The 21,853-nt window shown below is 41.0% G+C and overlaps 1 protein-coding gene across 2 annotated transcripts in view; it reads left to right on the top strand.

Moving 5' to 3' along the window:
- Positions 1–21,853, top strand: part of HPSE2 (heparanase 2 (inactive)) — a 572,092-nt gene that overhangs the window by 409,155 nt on the left and 141,084 nt on the right. For both annotated transcript variants that reach the window (XM_060126534.1, XM_060126532.1), the window contains 2 exons: positions 10,575–10,681; positions 15,057–15,171. In XM_060126534.1, coding sequence (XP_059982517.1) covers positions 10,575–10,681; positions 15,057–15,171 — 222 coding nt within the window. The remainder of the gene's footprint in view (positions 1–10,574; positions 10,682–15,056; positions 15,172–21,853) is intronic.

The following is a 21,853-nucleotide window of genomic DNA, read 5'->3' as shown; positions in this document are numbered from 1 at the left end:
TATGATTGCTCATAATACTTAATAAAGATTAATTCTTTTGAAATCTCAATAAATGCAGTAACATTATACCCCTTTTTCCAATATATCCTAGTTGCAATATCATGGAAGTAGGTAAGGCAGAGGAATATTTAATCCTTTGGAAGTAACGAATAGATGAAAAAGGAAACTTTTCTCAGCCAACTGCTGGTTTACCTACTTATATCAAAGTATATCAAAGGGGAAGAGGGTAAAAGAATAACAGTTATTCTTGAGGATCATAGAATAACTGGATGCACAACTAAAGGAAAATGAGGACAATGACAATGTTAACCTTCTCTAATGAAGAAAAGTGGAAAATGAAAATACCTTAGTAGGGTAAGAACAGTAGTATCACTACTGGAAAAAAAATCACTGTTTCATTGGTTGATTCATTCATTCACTCATTGATTCATTCATTCAATAATGTTGACGGCTTATTTCAATGTGCCAGTGCCTGCCATAGTGCCTGTCACTTGGCAGGTGCTCAATCAATATTGGAGGGAGGCAGTTAGGGAGTGGAAGGTGAATGAGCAGAGTAAAATAGTGGGAGAAATGTAAAAGAAGCAAAGTAATGTGTATGTCTCAATCGCATTTGGATCTGCTATCTCAGCTGTTCACATGCAAAAGAAGCTAGTCTGCTACTAACTTTGTAACATAGTATTGAATAGATAGATATTGATTTAGGCAACCAAAAATGGGCTATGCCTATATGTAGGCACAGTAGGAGAGTATCTTCTGGGTATATGCTTAAGGGTGAAAGAAAGTTCTCTTTGTGGCTCAAAGTAACATTTCAGTCAGTTTGCTAATGCCAGATATTTCATTTTAGAAAAATAATTTTTCATTTTACATTAGGGGGAGGAAGCAGAATGTAAATAACTTGAGAAGAGGCAAACTACACTGATTTAAAATCACACTAAGGTGTTAATATCAAATAATCCTTTCCCAAGAGCAGGGTTTTTTTCTTTGCAATAATTTTAGTTTATTTAAAAAAAATTTTTTAATTGAAGTATAATTGAATTGCCATGTTATGTTAATTACTGCTGTACAGCAAAGTGTCTCAGTTATACATATTTGTGCATTCTTTTTCATATTCCTTTCTATTATGGTTTATCACAGGATATTGAATATAGTTCCCTGTGCTATACAGTAGGACCTTCTTGTTTATCCATTCTATATATACCAGTTTGCATCTGCTAATCCCAAATTCCCAACCCAACCCTCTCCCACCTGCCTCCCCCTTGACAACCACCAGTCTATTCTCTATGTCCATGTTTCTGCTTCTGTTTCATAGATAGGTTCATTTGTGTCATATTTTAGATTCCATATATAAGTGATATCATATGGTATCTGTCCTTTCCAAGAGCAGGTTTTGATGGAGGGGAAGAGAAACACAGGGCAAAGAAATACTTAAGAGAGTCAGAGGACCCTAAACACAAACTGTGCCACAGTAATACCTTAGGTGACATCCAGGTGTGAGTCTAAGTTTTATGGGGCTGGAAGCTTATACAATGGGGACCTCTTTAAGAAAAAGAAAACAAAACAAATTTGCATGTTTTAGAAATATATCTGACCATATTAACACATTATCATGGCCCTTCCCAGGACATTAGTAGAGGCCTGTGAAAACAGGGAGCTGGAAGTTGACGAGCTTCCCAGTAAATTAGCCTCTGTGACTCAACTTGGCTATCTGAAAATGGGAGAATATGTCCCAAGGGAAACTTTGGCTCTTCTCTTTCAGATATAAGACACTAATGATAAATAGGGGAATCTAGCTGGAAAGGTATGTTTACCACAAAAGAGCTCCAAAGTTTCGGTCAGTGTCCTTCCAAGAACCACATTTCCTTGATTCTTAAACACAAACAATTATAAAATGTAACATCAATTTAATAACAGCTGAGGGGAGAGAGTAAACAGCTGGCAAATTTCTTTTGATGAAAAACATTCTGATTTCAAAACCATTAAAATGTGGAAAATGCATCATCAACTGACAAAAATATAGTAATTGTATCACCTTTTAGGCTACAAATGCCATCTATTGAGTGCATCATATATTGCTAACCCATTGAAGAGACCAGTAATTTTTTTCAAGGCCACACTTACTAAGTAGTAAAATTAGAACTCCTAACTCCAGGGCCCACACGCTATCCAATACACCGTTCTGAATCTCCCATGCTAGTTAACCATTAATTTTGTAGCCCATGGAATATTTATATTCCTGACCATCCAGGATGAGGAAACCTTTTTAAATAGAAGAATACTGAATGTTCCTGGTGAAAGAATATCAAATTGACCTCTTGGTCAGTTGATATAATCTGGGGTGGGTGTCCTAGAAGTGAAAGCTGAATGAAAGTTGGAGGCCACAATCTTAGGTGATATCTAATATTATCACAATGTTAGATAGTGGAAGCAGACAAGGATTTTCAGGGAGTGATTTGCATTCATTCACTGGGCACCATTCGTATGTTTTATGTGCACATGTATAGTGAGGTCCTGCTGTGTGGAAGGCAATGACCATATGAAGGACATATTGGGGGAAGGACCCTGAGAACAAACTGCTACTTGGGGCAAAAATCTTCTTCAGGAGGAAAAGGCAGCTTGGGGTGACCTTCTAACATTTCCACATGGAAGTGGGGAGATTACAGGGTTTGTCTTGAACGAGAGGAAATTACCTCTGAGGCTGGTGGAGCCTATGACTCGTCAGTAGTTAGACAGTAAGCCTGAGGGATTGGTTAGTCATAGAAGAGGACTGGAGAAGGGAAGAAGAGTGTTTTATGTGCAGGTAGCTGCTGTCCAGTCTTTCCCTCCACCAGCACTTATCCTTGAACATAGTCATTGCTTTGGGACTGTGAAACTTTCTTCCTCATTTTCTTGCATATGATCATAATTTCCTTGCCTCCCCAGTGACTTTCTTTTTTGTGTATTTTCTTATTTTAATTTTATGTTTAGTTGCAATTACACTCGATTGCTTTTCCGCGGTTTGAGATAACAAGAGCAGAGAATACAATTTTAAATCCTAAAAATGACACAGAAACAGAAGCCACAAATTAAAAATTGATCTGATACCAAAAGAAAATGGGCAAATATGGCACTCCGGAACAGGAAGATATTAAAAAGAAATTATACAGAAAAAATTAATGAAACTGACAGGAAGTTCATTAGACAGAAGAAATAAATCAGGAAGAATGTGATGAGATATTGGAATTGGCTGAGCTCAGAATAGCTCGGCTTGTCTAACCTGAGAAGGACATATTAAATATGGAGGCAGTTTAGTGAACCAGAAGCTTCTAGTTCTCCTCAAACAGGAAAATTCAATTAGAAAGTGAACAGAGTCCCGAAATGGAACTGTGAGGATTTGATGTTTGCTCTTATGGTTTTGAGGTTATTAGTTATCTTCTCTGATATCTACTCAGCATTTCCATTGGTAAAATATTACCTCTCTCACTTATTAACAAGTAAACTACTTCACTGTCTCATTATTTAACAAGTTTTTAATAAGCGAAGTGGCTGACAAGTATTTTATAGGGCATGCAAAATGGAAAAAAACGTGGCTTTCTCAAGTAGCTTATGGTGTAGGAGGGTGAGGCAAACAGAAAGTTACAACTCAGTATAATAAGGTCAAGGATAGCAATAGGTTCCAAGAACTTTGGAGGCCAGAGGAGAGAATTAATTTTCTGAAGTTTTGAGAAAAGTTTCACAGAGGAGGTAACATTTAAAATAAGCCATGAAAAAAAAAAATCAGACAACATGGCTGAGGAGTGAGTAAGGGACAAAGTGATCATCAAAAACCTAAAAGAAAATCATGTAGTTGAAAAATGGTGAGTCCATTTTGTGTGGTGAACCTCAGATCTTGTGGGGACGGAGAGGAGAAAAGGTAGCCAAGGGGTAGTTATGAAAGGTCTTACATACCAAGTAAAGGAGTTGGTATCATATCCCATGGATCCGTGTTTATCACCACGATTTCACCATGTTTAACATGCTCCCATGGACAAGTGGATAAAATAGACTACGGGGCTCTGTGTAGTTTACTGGCTCCTTTGCTTTTTTTTCCATGTTAAGGAAACATTTCGTAGTTCTGACGAATGAAAAGAATATTATTGTGATAACATTGAATCTACTTTCTTTTATTTTTAAGTAAATCATTTCCCAAATCACTGCTTTCAATATTATCTGAAACAAGTCACTCATAGCGCATCTGCCAGATAGTCGCACAGAACACTCTGTGAGCACATGATTGAGTTCTGATGCTGGTAATGGAAAGCCACAGAGGTTCTGAAACTAGGGAGGAACTTGTCAAGTTAACAGACAGCAGCACTGTAGAGGATAGTCTTGAGAAGGATACACTTTCAGGAAGACCAAGGGAGAAATGATAAGATCCGGAACTCAGGAAGGGACAGTGAGTGAGAAAAGAGAGGGCAGAATGGAATGATCCTGTCCTCTTCTAATATAGTAGGTCGCTTAGAGTCAAAAACACACAAGAAGGATGGAAAAAAAATTGGAGCATTACTCTCAAGAGCTCTCACCTGGACCTCTTATAAATATAATAAGGAACAAAGAGGCAGGGGCACCCCCCAAGAAGAGCTATGTGCATGGGTAAGGTTTAAGAAGCTCCCTAAAGCTATTCAGCTCCTTTTAACCAGTAACATAGGGGACCAGTTCTGGCTGCTTAAAGAGCTACTGCTCTTCCTGAAGTCCTGGGGGAAGTTGATTTCCAACTATATGAGATGCTGGAATTAATGGATTCCAGCGTCTTTTGGAGGGTGGGCCTCTTGCCAGGGCTGATTAGCCCCACTGGCCTGTCCACTATTCCTGTTTTATTGCTTCCTTTCTCATTAAGGAAGGTGTTGGGTTTGGATAACCATAAGCGACATGTCTGCTGTTAGAAGTCTGCCATCACTTGCACACTGAAACCAGGCTCTCAGGATTCTTTTTTAAACAGATCACAGATTGAGAGAAACAGGAAAAGGAAGCCCAGGTTTGAAAATATGCCACAAAAAAGGTTATTTTCCTATTTTTACTGTTTTCTTTTTTAAAAAATATTCAAAGTGGTAGGGAAAATAAAACTTAAAAGAAAAAAAATCAATACTGTTTTTCTCTCTCACCCCTCCTCTCTCAGTATAGCCACACGAAGCAGTCCTGATGTCCTCAACCCCTGAAATGAGAGGAAAGGGAGTTTGAGGGTTTCCCTTCATACCACCCTGACCCCAGCTGGCCCCAGGATTCTGAGCAGCCACTGGCAACTTGCTAAGCTGTTCTGTGGATGCCTCAAAGCTCCCTTGTCCACATGGGCCCAAGGCCTGAAGTCTAATGGGGACAAAAGAACTGCTGAAAGGGAGACAACCACTCAACTCCGCTCTCCCTTCACTTCAGTAATCTCAGCATTTGTACTTCTTCTCCCTCCCCAGACAATGTGTTCCTTAAAATAATCTTCATTGGCACATCATTTCTCACCAGGAACTGTACCCTTGTTCTTTCCAGTCCTCCAGTTTTCTCTCTTCCAGCACAGGGGGGATCATATTTACTCAGAAAACCACAGTGTTAAACTATAGCCCTTAGTTTCTTAGAGTTTCGCTTTCTAAGGGAATTTTGCAGCTGGTTCCATCTGTTTTTCCCGATTTTTTTCTCTTCTGTCCATGCTAATTTCCTCTACAGTCCCAACCAGCACCCAGCCTCAGCACCTCCCCTACACGTTGCTATGATGGTCTTCTCCGCTCATAGTAGACACACAGTTCATTAAGCCTCTCACCATGTCCGAAATAGGCCTTTCCCTGCTACTTAGCATACATCTGGTCTATTACCTACCACCACAAACGTATCCAAAAGAAAAGCAACCAACTGTAATGTTAGATTGATCCAGACACAATCTCATGTGCTTTGGACAAAGAGAGTTGTCTAGGTAACATTTGCTTTACTTTAAGCGCAAGAGGGAGGAGATATGGGGATATATGTATATGCATAGCTGATTCACTTTGTTATAAAGCAGAAACTAACACACCATTGTAAAGCAATTATACTCCAATAAAGATGTTAAAAAAAAAAAAAGAGCTTACCATATGCCAGACACCTTTCCAAGTGCTTTACAAATATTAGGTCACTTAAATATTAGAAAATGCTCTCCTTTTCTAATTTTACAGCTGAGGAAATAAAGGCACAGTGAGGTCAACAGTGAGTCAATGATAAAACCAGTATTCAAACACAGGCAATGTGTGTAGAGTCCATGCCCCTAACCACTAATCAATTCTGCCTCACCAATTACAAGAAGTTTTAGATTGTTTCCTTCCAAATCTTCCTGCAAGTCAGAAGACAATTCAGATGAACTTTATTTACACAGAGTCTGTGTCCTTGCTGAGTCCTGTGTACACAGTAATTTATAAATCCAACCATTTTCTGGAATCAAGTCCTCATTTAAAGGAACTAGACTTTAAAGTCCTTATATAAGGAGCTAGAGGGATCTCTCCTGACTACCATCTAAAATATCAACCCTCCCCTCCTGCCAAGGCACTTTCTGTCAGATTACTCTGTTTCATTTTCCTTCTAGCACTTACTATTTCTAAATTTATGTTTGTGTGTTTATTGTCAGTCTCCTCCCCTTGACTAAAATATAAGCCAGTGAGAGCAGAGACTTCTGTTTCATTCACTGTCTGCCCCTAGAACTCTGCTTGGCATAGAGCAAATGCTCAGTATTTGTTGAGTGAATGAATAAATGCATTCGATAATGCCTTAATGTTTTTGGATGGACATCCTTCGCCCTTTTTCAGTCTAATTTAAAATATTCCCCTTAGGAAATTTCACCTACTCCTGTGGCTTTTTCCACCACTCTCAATACTTACCTCTGGCCCAGATCTTCAGATCTTTGTTTTTGAGATTACCAGCTCTGACCAGCTCTGGCTTTTTTTTTTTTTTTTTTTTTGCCTCCCATATTTGTTATCTAATTTTAATTTCCATAATCAAATTTACTCTTGACCTTTGAGGGATAGGAGCCAAGGGGACCTGCATAAGCATTACAAAATACTAATACATTTTAACATTTTGTATTTGGAAAGGACTTAGATTTCATCTACTTCAAATTTGTGGCTTTACATGTTGGTGAAGAAATTGAATTCCAAGATAATGCTGAGCCAGAAGTCTCACAGCTGCTGTGTGTGGTAGAACCCCAGACTTCCAGGACGTATTCCTCTTTCCACGTCAGTTATCTGCCTATTAGCGTCTACCTCTCCTTTTGCTAATGATACATACACACAAACACACACACACACGACTTTATTGAGGTATAATTCATGTAGCGTAAGATTCACCCTTTAAAAGTGTGAAATTCAGTGGTTTTTAATATATTCACAGAATTGTGAAACCATCACCACTGTTTAATTTTAGAACATGTTCATTACCCTCCAGAGAAACCCCATACCTATTTGTAGTCACTCCCCATCCTCCCCCCTCATTCTCCCTCACTTTTTCCAACCCTAGAAAACCATTAATCTACTTTCTGTCTCTATGGATTTGACTATTCTGGACATTTCATATAAATGAAAGAATATAATATGTGGCCTTTTGTGTCTGGCTTCTTTCACTTAGCTCAATGATTTCAAGGTTCATCATCTTATACTAGTTACCTTTTTGTTTTGTTTAACCAAACCACCTTTCTCTAACTGCCTCAATCATTTCAATATCTTTGAGCAAAAATTAATCTTTGACTATCCTGGAAGCCAAAGGCAAAAAATAAAAACACAGATATGTTACTCAGTTCCAGTTAGTCACAGCTCCAGATCCCGTCCGGGCGCAGCCTCTCTGCACACGGCCTGCGTTGCTACCTCCATCTTGAGTTGGGAAGTTGTGCAGCCGCTTTGCGCTAGAAACTCTGGTCTGAAAGTGCTGGGTTTGAGGCCTCTGCCTGCCGCACCCTATGAGCCAGTGAAACTAGACTAAGTGCAAAAGAAAAGAAAAGAAAAAAAGTGGCCTGGAACCGAACCAGCAATATCTTTGAGGTCTGCCTGTATACAATTTGATGAATTTGGACATATGCAAACACTCATGAAACCATCACCATGATCAAGGGAGAAGATGGAGGAAGAGTAAGACACGGAGATTACCTTCCTCCCCACAGATACATCAGAAATACAGCTACACGTGGAACTGCTCCTATAGTTCCAGTTAGTCATAAAGGAAGCACAAAGTTTATCAGAAGCATGGATGTTTTAAGGGGAATCATCACTGTAGGCCTTTAATTTCACCATATGACTCTGTCTTCTGATCATTTAAGGTGTTTTTCTCGCTTTCTTATTTATACTATTTCCAGCTGCCCTTGGGTTGGGCACTCTGAGCAGTGTCAAGAAGGGGGAGAGGACCACCTTGTGGTGTCCTCAATGACTCTGGGTGCAAGGGGAAATTCTTATTTAATCTTTAACAGTTTCCAGCTTGACCTCCGCTATTAATTTTTTCTTCTATTCTTGATCATAATCCTTACTTACATCTCAAATTTTTAAAATATATTTACAACTTTAACCCTGAAAGGGTCAAGTACTTTACCAACCCTGATTTTAAAATAGGTCTCAAATAATGCATATTCTCTAGTAGATGCAGGGGAGAGAGCAGAGGGCAGGGAGCTATACATAGGGAGAGATGAAAAGAGGAATATGATTGCTTGTTAATGTCTGCCCACGGGTCTGGGAAAAGGAAAGTTCTGGCATATATGTTACAACATACATATGGTTTTTTTTTTTTTTTTTTAGACCTGAGGTGCAGAGAATTAATTACCCTCCTCAACTACAGCAAACTATTATCATCAGTTCATGCAAAGCCCTCCTTTTGTTTTAATTTTCACCTTCATCTCTAATCCCCACTTATATTCACCTCCCTTTTATACATGCCTTCCTTATGTCTTTTTTTTATTTTTTTTCTTTTTGTTTTCCTTTTTTTTTCTTATGTCTTTGATATATGTCCTTAACAGAGATGTATCTTTATATACTTTTAGTGTTATTGGGTATGAATGAGTAATTACATAAATAATATTGTGCCATAAACCTCATTCTGTTTCTATTTTTTAAAAGCTCACTAAATCTTTAAAGCCTGTTCATGTTGCTGGACTTATATAGAATGTATTGCTATAACTGCTGCATAATATTTCATGTATGTATTTTACTTTTTCATTCCTCTAGCAATGGACACCTGCCACAAACAGTGACATAGTAAACATCTTCATACTTGTCCCCTTAGAGACCTGAGGCAGAATTGCTTTGTTCTATATGTCTAGGAGAGGAATTGGTGGGCCGTAGGACCTAAATACACTACTGTCTTTATCCAGCCCCTCTTGTGCACAACCCGCATCCTCTCAGTCCCACCTCCTACTCTAGCCATCCCTGCAGAGACCAGAGCTAGGCAGCTGCACAGGCTGCAACCAGCTTGGTGCTGGTGTGGTGCGGGAGGACCTCTCATTTTCTGCTCTGGGACTTCTCTAAGGCAGAGTGTGGAATGGTGGGAACCTGCTCAGCACTCATGCCTGCACAGTGAAATGGGGTGATCACAGTCACAAGGCTGCTCTTGACCTTTGGAGAACAGGAGCCAAATGATGAACGCTTCCCCTGGTCACCCCCCGCCTTGGGGGACAGTTCTGAGACACAGTTCTTAAGGCTTTTACCAAGTTCCCTGTAGAATTGAGTATAAGTTGCCAGTAGTTACCAACTTGAAAACTCATTCTTGTACTGTTTTTTTCTTCTTCCTTTTCACAGTCCCCAGTTCCTCATTCCTGCTCCCGGTTATTTCTTCCCAAATGAACTATGTATAGACAAGCCTTTGTCTTAGACTCTGCTCTCAGAGATTACCCAGCATACAACATGATCCCTAAGTACTGCCAGATTGCTCTCCAGAGAATCTGAGACCACATCTAGTAGTCTGGCCAATCTCCAGCTTGTGGATCAGAGACGAGGATATTTCAAAATTTCAGAGGGCCACCTTTTGACAAGAGGCTTTGTGTATGCTTAGAAGGCAGCTCCCTGTGTAGGATGTTTCACGTGTGAGTCAGTGGTTTTTCTTTTTACACTTACTGCAGTTAGTTTCAAAATGTGGTTGTAATATACATACATGCCTTGGTAATGATAATATACCTCTCCCAAACATTGATCTCTGCCCTCTCTCATGATTCACAACTGCTGATGCATGGACGGTACACTCATCCATGGATGTGCCATAACAGAGTATTAAGAAAATTTGCTTCTCAATGCTTGTTAATATGGAAACGTCATACCACCTGCATCTTCCAGCGAAGGGTGTTGCAGTCAACTTATGTCCTAGATAAGGATGCATTGTTCTTCTGTCACATTGTCACTTGGGTTTTCTTATGGGAAAGAAATGATCATTTCTTTGAGTGGACATGTATCAATATTAATTCTTTTGTGTGTGTGTGCCAGCTATCTGTATGGGGTGCATCACCATGAAAAGAGCACAGGTCATGACCACCTGGGAGCAGGGGATGAGAGGAACTTCTTTAAGGGAATGTATGTTCCTTCTCATTTGGGAACAGCTTTTAAAAATCTCATCATCTCCTTCTGCTTTTGTTGTGTGAACAGGTGGTTAACACATACACCCCAGGAAAGAAGATTTGGCTTGAAGGTGTGGTGACCACCTCAGTTGGAGGCACAAACAATCTGTCAGATTCCTATGCTGCAGGATTCTTGTGAGTAACACTTGCAATTTCACTCCCAAGGGCTTTGAGGAAAGGACAGTGAAATTGCTCATTATTCTGCCCATCAGCCGGAGTGGGGGGGGTTCGTTTCCCACTGAAAATTCTTCATCCATTTCTTTGTAAATGTGTTTAATCACTCAACAAACAGCGATTAGGGACTTGTCTAGTTACTAAGATCTCAGGTACGAGCATTAGAGCAAAAGTAATAATAGTAGTAATCATGATAGTAATAAGAGCTTTATTTTATGTCTTCAGTGCAAAATACTTCTACTTTTCACCTGAGTCCTGGGAGATAGGTAAGAGTAAGACAGGAGTTTTGCCCTTTAGAAACTTATGATTGGAGGAATGGAGATGGGGAATAAGAAAAGCTGTAGGAGAAAAGTGTCATAATAATAATAATTTTAACTGCATAGTGCTTACCATGTGCTAAGGACTATCTGATGTGCTTTATATGTATTTACTAATTTAACAACCAGTGTATTAGATACCCTTATTATATCCTTATACCCTTATAAGAACCCAGTGAGGTAAATGTGATTATTGGTTAGTGGCAGAGCTTGGACTCAAGCCAAGGCAGTTTGCTCCAGAGTCCAGCCTCTTTGCCACTACAGTATGCCATCTCTCTTTCTGCCTTACGTGGGCTATCCACAAAAGGGGTAGACATGCAAAAGAATCAAGAGTTTCTGAATGGGAGGATCAGGAAGGGCTTTGCGGAGGAAGAGGCATTTTAGTGGAACATAGATTTCTCTAATTTCTATAGGTGAAGATTGTTGCTGATGGTAGTGGGAGCATAGAGGCTGAAGGAACATTATGAGGGGAAATGATTAGTGTGAGAAAGCCTCAGTATCTTCAGGGGTGTAGTGAGGGCTCTGATTAGGGACAGAGTTTTACCACCAAATCATGGAAGACCTTGAAAACCAGGCAGGGAAAATGAGGCCTTGTTCTATACTCAGTGGCTAAACCATTGATGATTTTGGAGGAAGAGAGAGACCCATCTGACCTGTATTTAAAACGTTGGTTTTGATAGTAGTATGCACAAGAGTTTGGATAGGCAAGAGGTAGGAAAATGAACTTGAAGGCTACTGCAGTCGTCTGGAGAACAACTTAAGCCAGAAGCATGAGGACCTCTGGCTGGCCTGCCATTGTCATGGACCGCAGATTAACCAAGTGACCTGTTCCTGGTCCAGTCTAGTCTGTGGTCCTGGTTTTTTGTCTGAGCAAGGTTCTCCTAAGAACTGCAGCTCTGCCCTCAACTATGCGTTTCACTACTAACAGCTGCTCCTAATTATATAGCTGTAGATCTCCATGAAGGCAACTTCTTCAATACAGTTGTGAAGGACAAATCAGGCTGGTCAAGTAGATTGTCTTTAAGATGGCATCCTGGCAGATGCAGATGAAGATAATGAGTCAATGTCTACATGATGGCTGGGGTCTTCCAGCCCTGTGTCCTCACATGAGAGGCACAGAGAGGTTGTTCAGGGAGCATGGTTCAGTGAAGGAAATGGAGTGAATCAGCATTTGCTACAGTGTTGCTGAGGGTCTTCTTTCAAAAATACTCTCCTCACGGGGTTTCACTGTGAGAGGCAGGTTGACAGTCCGTACTGCAGGAGGCCTCTGGAATCAGAAGAAGAATGGCCTTTGCTCAGCCTTCGCAGAAGGACTCCTCTGCAGGGCCCAGCAAGCAGCCCTCTTGTACTGTTTTCGTGAACATTCTTCCCTTTAGAGAGTGATGTGAAATGAGAAATAGCACAGACCTTCATGAAGAGAGCTAGAGAGAGACCTGCCTTTTCATGAGCATCAGCCAGATATCCATAGATCTCTGAGTCGCTTTGCAAACACAGATAAATATTGTTGTTTAGATTTTGGTTGTAGTTCAGATGTCCAATGCTTTGTTGACAGATCAAATGACAACCAGCTCATTCTGCCCCTGGTCTTCTCTCTTACCTCTTTATCACCCATTTCCTCTCAACCCCACTGGCAGTACCTAGATATATGCCCTTTGAGTCCAGTTCTCCAAGGGGCATAAATTGCTTCCTGGGAAAAAAAATGTAAAGCATTCTAGGAAGCTCCAGAAGGCTAGCAAGGAGTTGGAAAGAAGGCATTTTGCAGCCCTTTTTCAATACATGGCATAACTATAAGCTTACCAGGGCATATACAAATGCATGCACAAATGAGAATTCTCTGCTGCCAAGTATTCAAGGGTAGTTTTCTCAATCAGGGCTTTGAGATTCTTTGATGCCCTACCCTTGGCATACTGCTGTGTCTGCAGCACCTAGTAATGTCTGCCATGTAGTAGATATTCAATAAAGTTTTGTGGATGAAAGATAATGGCTGCAGAAGCATCCTTGGTGAGATATACCAGTTACCTTGACACTTTTCTCTACTTGAACATAAAAGGGAGACCTGGAACATCATTTATTTCCCCTACTCAGGAGATTAATTATTACAGGAGGAAGATGAAGACAACTCCAGAACTAACCATCTATTCTGAAAAGCCATGGGGAAACAAGGGCTCTGGCCATAGTCATTAATTAGCAATGGTCTTCATGTCAGTAAGGTCACTGGTTTGGAGCTCCATACGGTCTCAGATTTGGGAAATCAGAACTATGCATTATTTGTCCCTAGTATGCTGAATGGTGATTCTCAAAGTCCTAGAATCTAATTTTATCCAGATCAATTTCAACTTAGAGTATTGAGCACCTATAGTGTGCCAGGAACTGTGATGGTTGTTTTGGGTACAAAGCTAAAATGTGTCTATTTTTGATGAGCTCATACCAGCTGGGAGAAGACAGAGAAATAAGTAATTATCATTCAGTGGGCCAGCAGAGGGTATGAATAAGAGTTCTGGGGAAGTACAGAGGAGAAAGATACTACTATTGGCTGGGGCAGCAGAGTTCAGAAGGAAATGACACTTGACTTGGAGATTAACAGATGGGAAGAAATTTGCCAGGTGAGGTGGGTTAGTGGAAGAGAGGAAGGAAATTCTAAGGAGAAGTTAAAACATATAAAAAGGCTCAGGTAAGTATGTGAGAGCAGCCAAAAGTAGTTTGTTTGTTTTTTTTTAAGATGTTGGGGGTAGGAGTTTAGTAATTTATTTATTTATTTTTTGCTGTGTTGGGTCTTTGTTTCTGTGCGTGGGCTTTTCTCTAGTTGTCGCAAGCGGGGGTCACTCTTCATCATGGTGCGCGGGCCTCTCACTATCTCGGTCTCTCTTGTTGCGGAGCACAGGCTCCAGACGCGCAGGCTCAGTAGTTGTGGCTCATGGGCCTAGTTGCTCCACGGCATGTGGGATCCTCCCAGACCAGAGCTCGAACCCATGTCCCCTGCATTAGCAGGCAGATTCTCAACCACTGCGCCACCAGGGAAGCCCCCAAAAGTAGTTTTATGTGGCTTAGAGCCTGGGGAATAAAGTTTAGGGTGAGAGAAGACGTGATAGGTGAAGCCAGACAATATATTCTTAGGAAAGATTGTGAAATGCCTTATCTTTTACCCTGAGAAGACTGAAGCTCTAAGTCACCTTTCTTACACACATATATTATTACAATTGGAAGTTTCCTTGCATTTCAGAATACAAAGAAAGAAAATGAAATCAATTCACAAATGAATGAATGAATGAATGAGTTAAATGTGTAAATGGTGAAGGCAGAGTTAGCAGTAGGTGTTAGAAAAACCATGAGGGCAGTATTTTTGAAGGATAGCATGCCCTGGAGAGTGGGTATTTGGCATGATGGGGTATGTAATAAGTGTGTGAGCAATGCAGGTCCTCCACTGCAACATATGTGTGATGGTAGCATACTCCAATCCCTGTATAGTTAGTTATAGTGCCAAGGGAAATTACTACTGCATTGCCTACTGACAGTGATATATGAGGGATGCAAATGACTGGACCATAGGTCACAGGAGTATGTGGGTTAGCGTCATATGTAAAGTACATGGACAGTGAATAGGTGCAAGCAGGGGAGTTTGAGTGATGGAAAATATAGTGTGTGTGCTTCTGTGATTGTGTGTTTTGTGGTCAAGGGGGATGACTTTAGGCTTACAAGTGGCTAGGGTGTTCATTTTATTTGTTAGTATTATAGGAATAAGAGATGTCATTAGCAACAAGCTATTTTATGACCAAGGCAATTCATTTTACTCCTCTGGACCTCTTTATTTTCTTATAAAATGAAGAGGTTAGATTTGATCATCTCTATAGATCTCTTCCATCTGTGTATTTAATGCTTAAAATAGTTTTCTCTAAAGTACTAGGTAAATTTGATGGGTGTGGGTGGTGGTGTGTATGTGTGTATGTTGGCCAATTTTTATAGAGCTTGTTTTATGCTATTTTTAAAATGTATTGATGTAGCTTTTTTCCCCTGCTTTTCAGATGGTTGAACACTTTAGGAATGCTGGCCAATCGGGGCATTGATGTTGTGATTCGGCACTCATTTTTTGACCATGGATACAATCACCTCGTGGACCAGAATTTTAACCCATTACCAGTAAGTGTAATAGAAAGGTTCCCAACTCCTTTTCCATGTCCTTCCGTTCTTTTGATCATGCTTTGTTCCACACTGGTAGAATTTTTCTCCTCCTTCTGTTACCAGTTAATTTCATAAATTGAACAGAAGAATTCTTGACCCATTTTACAGACTCTTGGCTTCACCTCCCACACATACCCCAATATATACACATACGTATGTACATATGGGTTTATGCATATACACATATATACATTTATATGTAGTTATATACTTACCACTATTATTTTAACAAACCTTGTGCTGTTGAGATTCCAAATCTACTTGTGGCCTGTTTGAACTCTGCTTGAGTGAATTTTTCCAGATTGTTTTCTTTTAATGCTAATAGGAGACTTAGTTAATGTTAGATGCAGCATGTTGAAAGCAGATGGGAGAGTGTTGGCCAAGATCAGATACAGTAGGAACCCATCCCTTGGAAAGTGGCTGAAGTACACTTACACTAGATGCTGATCCCTATGTGACAATGAGGGGATTTGCCCAGGGTATCACCTTCTCTAGGAAAGCAAAGGAAAGGGAAGGCTAAAGAAGAATGGCAAAAGCAGAGATCTGGGTTTGTCCAGTGACTTTATTGACCAATCAAAGAAATCCCACTTAGTCCAGAAAAGCTGTGCTTATCAAAAATATTACATGAGTTATCCTTCTCACAGACATCTTAGTCATGATAAAAGGTCAGAGTCCTCTCATTAACCCATAGAATGTCAGAGCTGGCATTCCCCTTCGAGATGATCCAGTTCCACCTCATATAACAGAGGGAATGATAGCCTGGGGTGGGGGGGAGGGGCATGTAGAGCCAGCCCTAGAACCTGCTTCTGTGCCCTGGTCCAGTAATCTTCCTACAGAATTACTGCTGCCCTGGGGTCCACAGTAAACAAACCCAACTGGAACCAGTGAGTGTTCCTGCCATTTGCTTCCCCCTGCCCATTTCCACCCCCCTATTCTTCTCACTACCCAGGCCTCCAAGCCCAGAACAGAGAACATCTTGGCACCCAACAGCACCATTGCCATGTCTCAAAAGAATCCCTCTAGTTAGAGTACTAAGTAATTATTGTATCCCTGATTGTACATGACTCCAATTAAGTCACAAATATTAAAGCTGACTGGCACAGTTGCTTTTATTCACAGGGCCAGGATACCTCTCTCTCAGTGTATGTGGGGCTGGGGTATGGAGGAGTGAGAGGGAATTTTCAGTTTGTAACCATAGGGGGTTTCCTTTGTTTGTTCTTTCTTTTGAGCTCATAAACTTGTGGTGATAAAATAAATAATAATTAGAAAAGCATCTATGAAATGTAAGCACTGAACAAATATAATGTCACACAAATGTAAATATTTATTGACCATCAGGCACTGGGGAAGAGACTAGTAGTAGATACCTGAATAAGTAGATAGTGGATTACTATAAGAGGGGGTCAGTGAGGGCTCCTTTAGAGTATATACAAGGAAGACCTCTCTGAGAAGGTGACATTTAAGCCAAGAGCCCAGTGACAAGAAGGAGCCAGACATGCAGATTTTTGCAGAAGAGCTTTCAGGCCGGGGGAGGGGCTAGCACAAAGACTCCGAGGCAGGAACAGAGTTGGCATGTTTGAGGAAACATAAGAACACCAGAGTGCTGGGGGCCTGGCAGGGAAGGGGGAGACTGGACATGAGGCCAGCCCAGGTCAGATCACGAAGGGCTTTGAAAGCTAAAAGGAGTTTGACTTTTATTGTAAGTAGTATGAAAAACCATTGGAGGGTTTTCTACAGGGCAGTAACATGATCTAACTTACATTTTTAAAAGATCACCCTGGTATAATTAATGCACCAAATATTATTTGTATATTTAATAATGTGTATAATACTTAACAGTTTACAGACCACTTTCATATACCACACATCAGTAAAACTCCAAACACTCTGTCCTTCCTTCCTCCTGTCTTTCCTTTATTCCTTCCTTCACACATTCAAATCTCTTTCACTCCTCTTGATCATGTACTATATGCTGATCGCTATTCCTGGCAAGCAGCCACTGTGACGAGCCAAAAAGACAAGGTCCTTGAACTCCTGGAGCTTATAGTCTAGTGAAGTGAACTGAGAAACGGAAAGTATATAAACACATAAATAAGATAAAAAAGTTTGTCATAATTGCTCTGAAGAGAGCCTGGTGAGATGAGTATGACTATTTATACTTATTTTGCTGAAGAGAAACTAGGGTTCTTTCAAGTTGTTAAGTGACTTATCTAAGGTCAGACAAGGAGTAAGAGCTGGAACTCAGAGTTTTTCAGTTCTAAATGCTATTTTCTTTTCACCGTGCCACACTATTTCTTGCAGTACTCTCTTTGGTGTCTGTGCTGTGGTCTGATGCCACTGTTTGTCTCAGAATTGAGTCTGGAGATGGGAACAGGCATCTTGAGGAACTGGAGAGAAGAAAACCTAGGCTAGAAGAAAACCTATGGCCTGTGGGTGACTAGACTGGTTTGATTTCCGGAGCTGGACAAACCTGGATTGCGTATCAGCTCTCTATGTACCTTCGCATGGCCATGTGTTAGGTTAAAGATGCAAGTTCTCATGGCTTCGTTCTCCCCAAACGAGCGATAATACAGGTGACTTTCTTTAAAAGCTACCGTGAGACACCTTGGTTGATAGGTAGTAGCGGCACAGAGGTTCATTGGAAGCTCAAACAAGTCCTATTGATTTAGTACAAAGGCTCAAATGTTCTGCACAGCTGTATTTCTGGAAATGCCAAGCTCTAGTAAAGAAACTGTATGTAAAAGCACTTTAAAAGGTAGCAGGCTTTCTTTTTCTCTTTCTTTGGGCTAATAAATTCTGTACCTTATAAGCAGAGAACTTTGCAGCTGGGAGAGTATGTCCTAAGTCTCCCGGAAAGAATTTACTAGGCTAGACCCGGGCACCAATCTGACAGACCTTGCCAGCAGGCCCCTGAGATGTGCAATGGTCACAGACCTAGGATCATACTGTTGCCGCTTCAGAGAGTTGTACAGTTGATATCCAAACACTGACAATAAAAACTTGTGGGTTTTACACTGTGATTAAATCTTCAAGAGTGTTAAGAGTTTAGGGCATTAGTGAGTTATGTTTTAGTTGCCTCCCAGAAAAATCAGTATTTTCTGTTACAGTCCCTTCAAATTCAGCTCAGTGCATTTCAGGAAAAGATCCTATTGGCAGATAGTGGTTTTATTTCTGTTGTTGTCGTTATCGGGTCTTAGCCTAATGGCACCTCAACCCATATCCCATATTACCCCTCCACCTACCCAGTCAGCTTTTGATTCAAGTTTGTAGGATTCCAGTCCAGCTCTGGCAAGGCCATTCCAATCTAAGGTAAGAGAGAATATTGAAGGTAGTCCTTTTTGTCTTGAGAAAAGATCATTTTCAACTACAGCCCATGTTGTTTCTGGCTGTTCCTCTAGAAATGTGCCAACTCTCCTCCTCTTGTGAGATTTTCCTTCTCCTGGGAAGAGGAGAACATTTAGTCCAGCAGTGCTTCATCACTCGACTCCCACCCTTTTCCCCTGACCTGCTCGCCATTGGGAATGAGGGAACTTGTGAGTCTCCACAGCCTGTCGGCTAGTCATGGGCTCTCTTGGGAGTAAGGGATGTTTGTGCAGAAGAGATCTGCACATTCAGTGGACATAGTCCAGACCCCACCAGCCATGGGCATTTCTCCTAAGAAACGGTTTTGGAATTTAGCTTGCTGCTTTTTTTAAGAGCTTGATTTACAGAGCTTTCAAGGAAAGGAATAGTGAATTACTAGCCAACATCTTCTTAACTCCCACACCGGCCTAGCAAATACAATTCAATTCAAAAAACATTGACACTTCAAATGTGTCTGGCTCTAGGCTAGGTGTTCTGGGGACATGAAGATAAATAAGATTTGGTTCTCTCATCTGTAGAGCTAACAATCTGGTGTGTGTCTGAGGGATTACAATTTAGTCCTTTGCTTAGAATAAAATAGAAAGGTAGTTCACATTGGATAGCCTTTTCTATACTGGGCATAGTGGTAGGGATATTTATATTTGCTGGCAACATTCTTTTTTGCTGACTACCCCTTATGAATAACTATAAACATTCAATTCAGCCCAATGCACAGTTATTGAACACTTGCTGTGTACGTTGTTCTGGAATACAGTCAGTGGTCATAGAAAACTCACTAGTCTATGACGGGATTGAACCTATAGCTGTGGTTCCTGTAGCAACATGCTCTGAGCCAAGCCATCACTGTTCAGATGTCATTTGGCTATTGGAAAGAAACTGTGCATCTTAATGATATCTGCGTAGCTCCACTTCTTAACCTATCACAGGGATGAGATCCTAGGTGCTCCATCCTTGTTTCCCTTTGAAACATTAGATTCTTATGCACTACACAACCATGATGTGGAAACAGGATGAGCTTAAATCTGTCCCTTTCCTGAGGAAGAACATCCAGTTGCAAACCCATGTCCCATGGATGCTGGATGTTGCACACTCTCTTGCAAGAAGAGCACCACCTAATGAGGAGGCCTCAGGGGAGCAGCAGGAGCCTGGTACTGTGACAAGGTTCATAGATTCCAGTCCCGGCTCTGCCGTCCATTAGACATGTGTCTTTGGGTTCCAGTTTTCTCATCACTCAAATTGTGATAAAAATGTCTCCTCTATCTGCCTCCAAAAGATACTGTTATAATCCTTGAGAAAACTAGATATGACAGTAGGATTCTGATTTCATATGTACGTGTACACATAGAAAATTACTGGAAGGGACTACATCTAAATGTTAAAAGTGGTTTTCTTTGGTTGGTGGGATTACAGATAGTTTTTATTTTCTTCTTTGTGGATTTTGTATGAAAAATTGGTGCAATCGGCATTATTGATTTCATAATCTGAAAAATAAAAGGCTATTTTTAAAAGAAAAAATAGAGTGTTTAGAAAGAAGTAAGTGCTTGATTACACTTGTGCTTTGTGCTCGATACTGTGCTGGACCCTGGAGACAGTGTCCCTGCCCTCAAGGAGCTTACAGTGTGGATAGGAGATGGATCAGTCAGCAGGGACTATGGCAGAAGTGCTTTAGCAGGACAGAAGAGGAACAGATGCCAGCCTGGGTAGAGGGCAGGCATGGGGCATCAAGGAAGGCTTTCTGGAGGAGACAGTACCTGAGCTGGATCTTGAAGGAGAAGGGCAAGCTAGCCACAGGAAGAAGAGTTTGAGGTCTGGGGAGAATCTTCCAAACAGAGGCAATGGCATGTACAAAGGATCAGAGGCTTTAATATTCCAGAGAGTCATGGTGGATGGATTATGAAAAATTACTTAGGAAAGCTTTTCCCATCGCTCTCTGTTGGCCACACAGGCTGTGTAAAAACTAAGGAATCTCAAAGTTACAAACCTGGAGGTGGTGGGGCAGGGGTGGTACAGAACCTTGCCAAATTAGCCTGTGACCTGTTTCTTGGCGTAGCTTCCTTTCTCTTTCTTTTCTTTCCCGTGGGAGCCATCAGGAAGATGAAAGAAGCAGAGAGTACCTGTTTAGGGGTAGCTGTGATGTGAAACCCAATCCTCTCATTAGAGTCCCTGACAAAGACTTCTCCATGTGCAACCTTCCTTTGTGGGAACCTGCGGCTGCTGAGAGAAGGACATCCTCAGCTGCAGGATCAATCACTGGGACTCAGGCCGGCTCCATGTCAGTGGCTGAAGCGCCTGGGCTGCATGCCCAGTGGGCATGACTTGCTTCTTTCCTCCTCTGTGCCTCTGAACCCTGGCCTCTCAGATCAGAGCCTGCACCTGCACCATGTGACCAGGCACGCAGCTCTTTTGCTCCTGATGCTTTAAAAAGAAGCCCCTCTGATTTTTAACTACCAGTCTTCATCCGTTGCTTATTTATCAACCTGAGTGGTGCGCATGGGATGTAAGTGACACATGCCAGCAGTTGAACAGCTCACCCTGGTGGAAGCTGTCTCGGGAAGTAGAAAGAGCTCTGCACCTGGAATCAGAAGATGTAGGCTCCAGGGCAGCACCACAGTGTTCCAGTTGCTTGAGTTTGCATTTCCTGCTTTGTAAAATGGGGCTAACTGTGCTGGGGTCAGGGAGTGGGGAGTATCTGAATGTCATGCTTAAAAGTATTGGCACTGGAATCAGACTGACCTGAGTTTCAGACCCAGCTCTGTCATTTACTACTGTGTCCCTGGGCGGATTACTAAACCTCAACAATCATCCATTTCCCTTCATAAAATGGAGACAATAATAGTGTCTATCTCAGAGCATTGTTGGAAAGGATTGAATGAACCAGTGTATATGTATCTTTTACCACATAGTAAGCACTCAACAAATATCAGCGGCTATTATTATTTTACAAAGTCACTTTGTAAAATTCTGTAAGTCAGTAATATCAGTAATTATCATTAATAATGAATATAACTGTGGCAAGATAATATACATTTGAATATTCATACAGATACCTGGAAATCAACCAAGTAATGATAGCTAAAGTATGAAAAGTAAATTTTTTTGCAAAAATTAAGTGACTGGAGAATTAGAAGAACAAAAGAGGAAAGCTGTGATTCCTGCACTTGAAAGGAATTGACTGCAAATGGTTAAAGACAAACTAAAAATTACATTTTATTTTCCTCCAGAGAAGATGCTGCCAACCTTTCCCACTGAAGGCAATTAAGACAGTAACCACACTGCA

This window comes from Lagenorhynchus albirostris, chromosome 16 (genome assembly GCF_949774975.1).
Source record: "Lagenorhynchus albirostris chromosome 16, mLagAlb1.1, whole genome shotgun sequence".
NCBI classification, from domain to species: domain Eukaryota; kingdom Metazoa; phylum Chordata; class Mammalia; order Artiodactyla; family Delphinidae; genus Lagenorhynchus; species Lagenorhynchus albirostris.
Note: the sequence above shows the minus strand (reverse complement) of the source record. Positions and strands in the feature narration are given on the sequence as shown.